The 10,563-nt window shown below is 45.1% G+C and overlaps 1 protein-coding gene across 1 annotated transcript in view; it reads left to right on the top strand.

Annotated features, from left to right (window-relative positions):
* Positions 1–3,547: 3,547 nt before the first annotated feature.
* The window catches only part of syne2b (spectrin repeat containing, nuclear envelope 2b), a 58,660-nt gene continuing 51,644 nt past the window's right edge, over positions 3,548–10,563 (top strand). Inside the window, exons 1-20 of the mRNA XM_087780357.1 lie at positions 3,548–3,620; positions 3,890–3,951; positions 4,062–4,157; positions 4,236–4,313; positions 4,385–4,477; positions 4,648–4,841; positions 4,907–5,106; positions 5,534–5,634; positions 6,923–7,036; positions 7,746–7,883; positions 7,951–8,115; positions 8,193–8,305; positions 8,432–8,600; positions 8,705–8,801; positions 8,869–9,062; positions 9,173–9,337; positions 9,525–9,647; positions 9,896–9,997; positions 10,074–10,250; positions 10,309–10,467. Coding sequence (XP_087636483.1) covers positions 3,563–3,620; positions 3,890–3,951; positions 4,062–4,157; positions 4,236–4,313; positions 4,385–4,477; positions 4,648–4,841; positions 4,907–5,106; positions 5,534–5,634; positions 6,923–7,036; positions 7,746–7,883; positions 7,951–8,115; positions 8,193–8,305; positions 8,432–8,600; positions 8,705–8,801; positions 8,869–9,062; positions 9,173–9,337; positions 9,525–9,647; positions 9,896–9,997; positions 10,074–10,250; positions 10,309–10,467 — 2,598 coding nt within the window. The 5' untranslated portion in view covers positions 3,548–3,562. The remainder of the gene's footprint in view (positions 3,621–3,889; positions 3,952–4,061; positions 4,158–4,235; positions 4,314–4,384; positions 4,478–4,647; positions 4,842–4,906; positions 5,107–5,533; positions 5,635–6,922; positions 7,037–7,745; positions 7,884–7,950; positions 8,116–8,192; positions 8,306–8,431; positions 8,601–8,704; positions 8,802–8,868; positions 9,063–9,172; positions 9,338–9,524; positions 9,648–9,895; positions 9,998–10,073; positions 10,251–10,308; positions 10,468–10,563) is intronic.

Raw genomic sequence — 10,563 nt, 5'->3', positions numbered from 1 at the left:
TTTGTGGTTGTTCACGTTCCCTCACTAATACTTTCTACTCATGATCCACTTCTACATCGCAAGAGTCGAACTTTCTGCTGTACATACTTTAGTAATTAAAGCAGATTTTTTTTTTTTTACAAGTTGAACGTTTGACTCTTAACAGTTTTAACAGTTTAATTTAAGCTTGAATCCGAGTTGTCACCAGTTGCTGTAAACATCAAGTTGTTTACTCTTTGATATCGATACCAAGTCAAAACACAATACTGGACCACTGCCTCGGATGTTCCGCGCTGGTGTCGAACCTTCGACCTGCTGCCAAAGTGCCCGAACTAGAATGTGGCATCTATTCTTAGTCCGGGTTTCTCGGGTGTCAGCGGCCCGTCCAGGGCTCACTCTGGTCTTCACTCCGGCGCTGCGCGGACCTGCTGCTTCAACTGTACCTTCGGAACCTGCAGTAGGTATTGAAGCGTTTCTCCTCCGGTTCTGATGATGTCCGAGGTTTCGATTCCCGGGACCGTCAAACTTCTCGTGCATAAAGATCCGGGTTGGCGGCGAGAGCCCAGGACGAGCCCCCGAACCTGAATGTCACGCGCGCACGCTTTAGTTTGCTGCGTCTATTTTAGAACCGACAACCTGCGACTGTCCTGCCCGAGAGTATCAACTATGTAGAGCAGAGGTGTCGAACTGATCGTCAGATGACAGAACCAAAAATATTGTTGCCTGACAAACTCTGTATTTATTGAAAATGTTGCGATTTAACGCATTTGCATGTTTCTTTACTTCCCTCCTTCTCACCTCCTTTACTTCCCCTTGACCCCTAACTTGTCTGCATGTTTTTTTTCAGTTCTCTTCTTGATCCCTCATATCTGTCCTAACATTCCCTCACATCCTTTCTTATATGTTCTCATGTTCTCTCACCTTTTTCCTATAAGTTCTCTATTGCACTCATGGTGTTCCCTCACTTCTATCCTATATGTTCCCTTACTACTCTCATGGTTCCCCTAATTATCTTTCTTGTTCTCTCAGTTCTTTCCTTTAAGTTTTATCTATTTACTCTGCTTGTGTTCCCCCACTTTTCCTACATGTTCCCTCACCTTTCTCCCATGTCCCCTCACTTCTCTATTATGTTCCCACACCTCTCCTGTCCCTTCTCTAGTTATGTTCCTTCACTTTTCTCCTACAAGTTCCTTCAATTATCTTTCATGTTCCCTACTTTCTTTTGCTCATATTCATTTACTACTCTCCTCACATTTCCTCACTTATCTCAAGTTTCCTCCCTTACTTCTTTACTATATGTTCCCTCAGTCATGTTTTCTCACTCATTCTTATGTTCTCTTCGTTCTTCCTTCACCTTTCTCCTTGTGTTCCCTCTATTCCTTTTCATGTTCCCTCACTTCTATGGTATACATTCTCAATGATATCCTCATATTTCCTATCTTCTCTCCTACATTATATGTTCCCTTACTACCCTCCTTATGTTCCCTCACTTTTCTCATCTATGTCCCCTCAATCATCGTTCATGTTCCCTAACTTCTTCTCCTATTTTTCTCCTTAGTACTCTCGTGTTCCCCTACTCTTCTTCCATGTTCCCGCACCTTTCCGTCATATCTGCCATATATGTTCCCTTACCACGCTCTTATGTTCCCACAATTCTCCCGCCCCTTTTCTCATCATTTTTCTCTATTCTCTCCTACAAGTTCCTTAAATTATCTTTCATGTTCCCTAATTTCTTTTTCTCATATTCATTTACTACTCTACTCACATTTCCTCACTCATCTCTCAAGTTTCCTCCCTTACTTCTTTACTATATGTTCCCTCCCTCATGTTTTCCGATTCATTCTTATGTTCCCTTCCTTTTTCCTTTACTTTTCTCCTTGTGTTCCCTCTATTCCTTTTCATGTTCCCTCACTTCTATGGTATCAGCCCCTTAATGATATCCTTATGTTCCCTATATTCTGTCCTACAGTATATGTTCCCTTGCTACCCTCATAATGTTCCCTCACTTTCTCCTATATGTCCCCTCAATTATCTTTAATGTTCCCTAATTATTTCCTATATGTTCCCTTACTACTCTCATTGTGTTCCTTCACTTGTCTCTTATGTTCCCACACTTCTTCCATCCCTTCTCCTATAATGTTCCCTCACTTTCTCCTATATGTCCCCTCAATTATTTTTATGTTCCCCACTTCTTTCCTATATGTTCCGTTACTACTCTCCTTGTGTCCCCTCACTTCTCTCTTATCTTCCCACACTTCTTCCAATCCTTTCTTTGCTCATAATCCCCCACTTTTCTCCTTTATGTCCCCTCAATCATCTTTCATGTTCCCTAACTTCTTTCCTATTTTTCTCCTTACTACTCTCATGTTCCCTTACTCTTCTTCCATGTTCCCTCCCGCCCCCTTTCTCACAATTTTCCTTTATTCTCTCCTAGAGGTTCCTTCAATTATCTTTCATGTTCCCTTATTTCTTTAGTTCATGTTCATTTACTACTCTAGTCACATTTCCTCACTTATCGCTCAAGTTTCCTCCCTTAATTCTTTACTATATGTTCCCTCACTCATGTTTCCCCACTCATTCTTATGTTTCCTTCCTTCTTCCTTCACTTTTCTCCTTGTGTTCCCTCACTCCTCTGGTATACGTTCCCTTAATGTTAACCTCATGTTCCCTCACTTCTCTACTACAGTTTTTTCCCCTACTTCTCTCCTTTATTTCCCCTTACTACTCCACCACTCAGGTTCCCTCAATAATTTCCTATATTTACCCTTACTACTCTCCCCATGTTCCCTCACATTTAACCTCACCTCTCTCTCATGTTCCCTCACATTTTCACTATATGTTACCTTGTTAGTGTCACGTTCCTACCACTTCTCTTTCATCTTTCCACCCTTTCCTCCTATATGTTCCCTCTCTGCTCTTCTATATGTCCCCTTACTGCTCTTATCATGTTCCCTCACGTTTCCAAACTTCTACCATCACTTCTCGGCTGATGTCCCTCACATCTCACTCATTATCCTTAGGTTTGCTAATTTTTATCCTATATGTTCCCTCAATTCTGTCCTCCTGTGTCCTGACACGGGGGAGGGGAGGTGATGGTTCTACTAGTGTGAAAATTTAGAACAGCTGGGTCCACTGTTGGTTCTGACCTTCACACACACACATCCCCTCCGGTGTGTGACTTGTGACTGTAGTTGTTCACATATTTAGAAGCAAACTTGTGACTTCGACCAGCATCTGGTCACGTTCAAGTGAGATCATCTTCATCGACGTCTTCGCCACAGACTGTCACTCAAGAGCGACCACATTGTTGAACGTGTTGCTGACATCCAATAACATTGCAGGTGAGAATCCCTGCCCACCACAAAGTCCTGCCTCTTTGGCAACCTGCAGCGTAATGCGTTGAGACAGGTGAGTTTGGATCAACACTAAATGTCAACATTCTTTCACTTATTCACATCCTGAGGCCTCTGAGTTACTATGACGAAAACTCCACTGTTTCTCAGCCAACAAAGGCCAAAACACCTGAGTTTCACTTGCCTCCCGTGCCATGAGACCATCTGGACCTTAATCTTCATAAACTGAGATGGAGCCCAGAGCCTTCGTCCCGCTGGACATCGACGAGCTCCACCTTCTCCTGCAGGGTCAGTTTCTTCCTGTCACTATGTCTTCTTTTCAACCTTTCTGTGGAGAACTCAGAGGTCCTCATCCTCATCAGATGATGCAGGGACAGCATATGTATAGAGCAATGGTGACAAGATTTCCCAGGTGGCGTGGCAAGGAGCTGAAATAAGTTTTCCTTTTATGGTCTCGTCAGTCCGAGTTTAGGTCCTTTTAGTTCTGCTCTGCCGGACCAGGATGCTCAATACTCACACCCTGACGTGTGTCTGCTTGTGTGTGTGTTTGTCTTCAGTGGAACAGAACCAGGTCCAGAAAAGAACCTTCACCAACTGGGTCAATGCCCAGCTGGCCAAGGTAAGTGACATCTGACCCTCCTCAGTCATGTTTTCCCACTTCTCTGACCTTTTTGAGAGCTAGAGAGAAGACAACAACTGTTGCCGACACGTGTGTCTGTTTGTGTGCAGAGGAGACCCCCAAGTACGGTCTTTGACCTTTTTGAGGACCTCAGAGATGGATCTAAACTTTTGGACCTTCTCGAGGTGATGAGTGGACAACGCATTGTGAGTGGGCCCTGACATCATCAATAAAATCATCACCCTGATCGGGAACTTATTGTCTGTGTTTGTGTATATCCTCAGAGCAGGGACCGCGGCCGTGGTAAGTTTCAGCAGCGGAGCAACTTAGAAAAGGCTCTGACGTTCCTGAAGAGCAAGTCGGTAAATAACACATCAAACGTCCTCCTTTTTGCCATGCAACGGCTGCTCGTTCATTGGACCTTTTTCTTCAGATTAAACTGGTCAACATCCATGTGCCCGACATCCTGGACGGTAAGCCCTCCATCATTCTGGGTCTGGTCTGGACCATCATCCTGCAGTACCATGTAAGTCGGCTGGCTGAGCTCCCCTGTAACGCTGATTCATGCCAGGTTCTGCTAATGTTTTTGTCTTGTCACGAGGGAACGTCAACATTTAACGCTTCAAACTTTGATTTACACTGATCTCTATCAGGATGTGCTGAGACATATTTTATTCTGCTGACTCATGTGTACAGATTGAGGAGCTGGCCAACAACTTGTCCTTCAGCTCTCGTCAATCGTCCATGGAGTCTTTAGCCAGTCTGGACACTCTTTCAAGTCGCTCTTCCAGCAGCAGTCCGCTGCCACCAAGAGGCTCACCCCTGCACCGCAGCTTCAGAGTTTCCGCCAAAAAGGCGCTGCTGCTGTGGGTGCGTGAGCAGTGCCACAGGTGAGGGGCATCACAACAAACCCCCTTGGGTAAAGTGCTGTACTAAGTCACAATTTGTTCCCCAGATCCGGATGTTCAGTCAGTGTAAAGGACTTCAAGAGCAGCTGGAGGAGTGGTGTGGTCTTCCTTGCGGTCTTGTCCTCACTGAGGCCGGACCTGGTGGACCTGACCCGTGCTAGCACCAGGAGCAACAGGCAGAACCTTGAAGAGGCTTTCAACATTGCAGAGAGGGAGCTGCGAATACCGCGATTACTGGATCCAGACGGTGGGTCTTGTTCTGTTCTGGTTCTCCTGTGCTTTTATCAGTTCACATGGCACAATCATTGTTTTAGGGGATTAGGTTCCCTCACATGGAACAGAACAAACTTTAATGGAACCTGTGGAACCAGAACATTGCCTAATGGCTCCGGTTACACACTTGTATGACATGATTCAGCGTTTCTTACACCTGGACATTTGGGTGCCAAGGGCCCCAGGTCACGGTGGAGTTCGAAGGTCACAACTGGGAGACCTAACATGGACCAGTTTTGGTCTTCTAGTTCAAAACCATTACTAAATCTGATCCTCGTGAACATTCCGGTTGTGCTGCAGCGCCCGAGGGCACAAGCGGGCGGCGCCGGAGTCTGCTGACTCGTCACTACATAAGCGCACACTTGTTGTGCAGCAGCACACTAACATGGATTCTGATTCAGACGTGGACGTGCGAGATCCGGACGAGAAGTCCATCATGACCTACGTGGCCCAGTTCCTGCAGTACTCCCGAGACCTGCCGGAGCCAGACCAAGACGCTCAGGTGAGTCTCCCCGCCTGGTACTGGGTTCTGATCCACTTCTTGCCCGAATGCTCCTGCATTAGAATTATTTGAATTTAAAATTTCTGGTTCTGACCCATACAGTTAATTCTTTCTTCTCCTCATTGATCTGTTCCCTTCTTTCTCCATTCATCCTTCTGCTCTGATTCTTGCTCACACCCTTCACATTTCTCTCTTCTTCCCTTGTTCCTTATTTTCCTTCTCTCCCTTTCCCTCACCCCCTTAAACTCCCCCCACCTCCTCTTTCACCTCCTACTTTCTTCCTCTGTTGCTTCTCCTCTACAGTTCTTGTCCCCTCCTCGTCTTGGGTCCCCGGTCAATCTGCCAGTCCACTACACTCCTGCTGTATCTGCATCTCCTCTGCGCCAGGTACTGCTCTTTCGGATGGTTCCAAATCTTTTACTCATTACAAACATGGTGTCACAAAATGGCTTTCAGTCAAATCCTAAATTGTTTTTAAGTATGGTGCCCCAACAAAACCGTCAAGGGAATTTATCACAGGACCCGCCCACAATCTAACTAGCATTTTCCACAGCAACATTGTTGTTTTTTAATTATTAAAAGGGCGGGCCTGGATGATTGACAGGTGGTTCTACATAAGTGGGTCATTCCAGGACTTGGTGAAAGCATCATCACCCACGCCCGCTAGTGGGTGGAAGCTTCTGGCTCAGCATCTCCACCCTGCAGGTCACATAAACATTGAAAACAAAAAAGTAGAACTGACCCGTCTGGCTCGTTCTCATTCTTGGCCCGGGATCCATAAACACGGCCCGGGCGGGTCCGATGAAAGATCGGATCTGCGGATCAGGGAAGGATTGTTACTAAGATACTGCTGACGTCAGAACCAGCAAAGGGAAACTCTGCTGAGACACGCTTCGTTCTGGATCAGCTGGTTTTGAAGGTGCTGCTGGTCCTGGATCTGAGAACCTGGTTCCAGAATCTGACCCACTGACCCACTTGTGCACAATCTTATTACCATGCTTGAGTGTGTAAATGTTTTTGTGTGTGTATGTATGTATTTGTGTGTAGGTGTTTGTTTGCATGTGTGCGTGTGTACTTGAGTGTTTGCATTCACATTGAATGTGTACAGTAATTTATTGCCATTAATTTAATGGATGCAGGTGTTGATGAGTGTGTACTTGTAGGTGTGTGGGTGTTTGTGTTTGTATATGAATGTGCTTTCACTTTGGAACTTGATCCTTAAACGGAAAAATATTGAGAAATGGTTATTTTTCTGCTCCTCTGATGTTCTCTCGCTGCTTCTACTCAGGCAACTCCGGAGAGAAAGATCCGGGAAGTGACCTGCTGGCTGCTGCAAGCTCAGGAGGAGCTCCTGGAGAGCTGGGACTCCACCGAGGGAGAGAGCTATGCGGAGAGATACCAGGTCTGTGTGAACTATTGTTGTCACTCTAATACAAAAGTATTAGTACAGAAGAACTAAATGTTATAGTATTTGTACTACAGCATTGTATTGATAGTATATATTTTAGTAGTAATACTGCTGTACAGAAGTGCTAAAACCAGTGCAGCACAGGGCAGGTATATTAGTAATATAGTACAGACTAATTAGTACTCAAGTCTAGGAGTATCAGTTCCACAGTATTGAAGTATAAGTAATACAGTATAAAAGTAAATGGTAAATGGGACTTTCTTATAAAGTGCTTGTCAGTGATTTTAATGCAACCACAAGCGCAAGTGTAAATTCTTAAGTGTAAAAGTATTTGTACTGCAGTAGACCATTGTACAATGTAGAAGTTATTAAGTATTACTTCAGTGCACAATTATTAGGATATCATTGTGGAAGTATTAGTATTAAAGTATAGACGTATTACTACTACAGGGCATAAGTATTATTACTTCCATGTTGAGATGTTAAGAGTACAATTGAAAAATTAAATATTGGTAATGCATTATTAGACCATAGAAAAGTAGTATAACATTATAGAAGTAGTAGTATTATAATATATAAGTATTAATTATAAAGTATTAAAAATATTAGAAATACTGTACTATAGAATTACTAATATAATGCATATATGATGTACATATGTTGTACAGTACCCTTTCTCTGGTGAACCAAATCTGTTCGGCAGGTGGTCCAGACCTTCCTGGTGTCGTTCAGTGAGCAGCGTCGGCCAATCGTGCCGCTGCTATCTGCGCTGGCGAGGACCAACACACCAAGTGAGGAGCAACGTGCACTGAAGGAGATCTGGGACTCTCTGGCTGAAAAGGTCTGTGGGACTCCAAAATGGTTTGGGTTTTGGTCTGATTATCCAACTCAACTACCTCTCTGTACAGCTAAGACACTACAGAGTGGAGCTAGACAAGAGCCTTCCGACGCCGCTGGACTCTGTGGCCCTGTGGCTGCTGAGGAGCGAGGAGGTTCTGACCGAGGAGGCGGGGGAGGCACAGGACCATGGTGTCGTTGCAGCCCGGGCCAGGGACAAACAGGAGCGGCTAAAAGTAAACATACCCTTTTACTCGAGGTACCAGGTTCTGTTTTTTGTGTGGACTTGAACATTATGTTGAATGTATCTCAGGTCTGTCTGGATGAGATGCCACAACAGCTAAAAACCTTCCAGAACTTCCAAAATCTGGACCAGGATGGAAACTTTCTGGTTCCTACAGAGAAGATGGACGAGCTGAAGAGAAGGTGAGAAGATTGGAGGGGTTCTGGAAGTTTCTGTTGAAAATGAAAATGTATCATGGGAGAATTCACTCGGGTTGACCCTGACCTGCTTTACCAGCAAACCTGAAATCATTTTTTTTCCTGCTTCAGGTTCACAAGTGTTCGGGTCACGGCCAAGTATCATGGGCTTAAATTGGAGTACCAAGAGCAGCATCACATGGTCTTGGACCTGCTGGGTCAGGTCCGGGGCAAATTGCGAATCTGGACAAGACCATTTATGTCTGCTGAAGGACTCCGAGTTCTGCTGCAAGACTGGCAGGTAAAGACCAACTCTTGACAGATCGACACATTTCACCCGTCTCTCAAGCTTGGATCAGTCGTGTCGTCAACTGCTTATTGATAGTTGTCTGTGTCCTGTTCCAGAACCTGGTGGAGATCCAACAACTTCCTAACCAGCTGGGCTTAAATGTTCAAAAACTTAAACAGACTTCTGAAAAATACTCCAGAAAGTCGGCACTTGGTGAGTCTCACTGATCACAAAGTTACTTTCACTATCTTCACATTCTGCTGACTGTGTGTGTCACCAGCGTCAGAATACCAACAAGTCAGCCATCAGGTGGCACAGCTGGATGAAGACTCTAGTGTAGCTTTACAGGAAGTAACATCAGCTAAAGCCCGGATTAGCAGGGTATTGTCTGCTTGGGAATCGTACCGTGACATTCAGAGTTCTCTTCAAGCCTGCATGCTGCAACAGGCTGCCACCCACACTGCCAGAGCCCAGGTCTGTTTGGGGTTTCACTAGTCTAAATTGGGCCACTGTACACAAAACAAAATGTTGGAGAAAGTGCTAGGAGTTGGCTGCCCCAATAATGATGCTGATAATAATTACAGGTCACGTCCGAGCAAATGTCGGAGTGGAGTGCCCGTCACGATCACCTGAACCAGGTCGGGAAATTTCTGATTGAGGAGACAGATCAACAGACGGGGCGAAACCTCTCAGACGAGCTGCGACGAATCAACACTCAGTGGAATGACTTTGTTGGCAGCAACAGATTCGTAAGTTTCTGACTGCAGTTAAATGTAATAAAGCTTGTCTGAACCAGCTGGCTAGGATCAATTGTGTTAAGAGGAGCAGGTGCGGCTGGATTAAAGTGGCGCAACCAGATTCTTTTGCTGTTAGCTTTTGTTTCTTTTGATTGTCCATCAATACTTTTTTTTGAGGAAGAATGTGTTTTTTGCCCAGGAAACACACACCCAGAACCATCCTCCAGACTTGCAGGTTCTGATCCGAGAAGCTTCTCTGCTGCTCAAGGAACCAGTAGAGATACTCGGAAGCCAACTTATGACATTCAGGAAGAGGGTCCAGGTAATGATGATAATCATGTGAAGATGATGATGGCTCTGAAGTATTGAAAGCAAGGAAACTGTCTAGTTAGGGGAAGACGTTTTACTTACTCATCCAAGAGGCTACTTTAGTTCTCCTAAACTCCACACCATCTTGTTGCCTCGCTTTGAAACCTTCAGAATAACCAGACACCTAGATGAATGAGAATCTACATAAAGTGATAAGAATGAAAAAGAGGAAGGTGACGTTAATGTTGTATGTTCCACCAGATGACCATGAGAAAGCTCCAGGATGTAGATCTGGACTTTCTTGTACCTTCTCCTGATCTTCCCTTAGATCAGCTAGAGAAACTGAAGATGGCAACACCCGAAGTAGGAAAAACGTATTTTATCTTGTCTTGCCGATATTAACTGAGCCAATGGTTATTCTGTGGACCTCGGTTTCTAGGTAATGCAGACCTTGTCTGAAGCCGAGGAGGTTTGTGCAGAGTTGCAAAACAGCGTCTCAGGTCTAGACAGCCGTTTGGCCGAACTCCTTCTCTGGGAGGCCGAAGCACGGGAGCTTTACGAGCTACTCAAAACCAAACAGCGACAGCATCACCGAGGCCAGGACCCAGTTGTTCGGGTGAGTAGGCTCAAGTTTGGTTAGCCTTTTTTCTTAAGTCTGATATTTTTTCTTGCAGTCTTTGATTTCCCGAGGGCTCCAACTGGAGGGTCAGGTAGTGACAGAGGAGCAGGACCTCCAGGTGATGTTGATGAACAGTCAGAAAAGCTCACCTATTCAGTACCTACATGCTACAACCATGCAAAATAGAGTGCAAGCGGCTGTGGCTCAGTCCCAGGTGAGTCATGTGCTGGAAGTTGGCTTTGCAAAGTGGAAATGCGTCGATCTTTATGTGTGTAGCCAGGGACTAGAATCTGTCATACTTTCTGCACTC

The sequence above is a fragment of the Callionymus lyra genome, chromosome 18 (genome assembly GCF_982586985.1).
Source record: "Callionymus lyra chromosome 18, fCalLyr1.hap1.1, whole genome shotgun sequence".
NCBI classification, from domain to species: Eukaryota; Metazoa; Chordata; class Actinopteri; order Syngnathiformes; family Callionymidae; genus Callionymus; species Callionymus lyra.
Note: the sequence above shows the minus strand (reverse complement) of the source record. Positions and strands in the feature narration are given on the sequence as shown.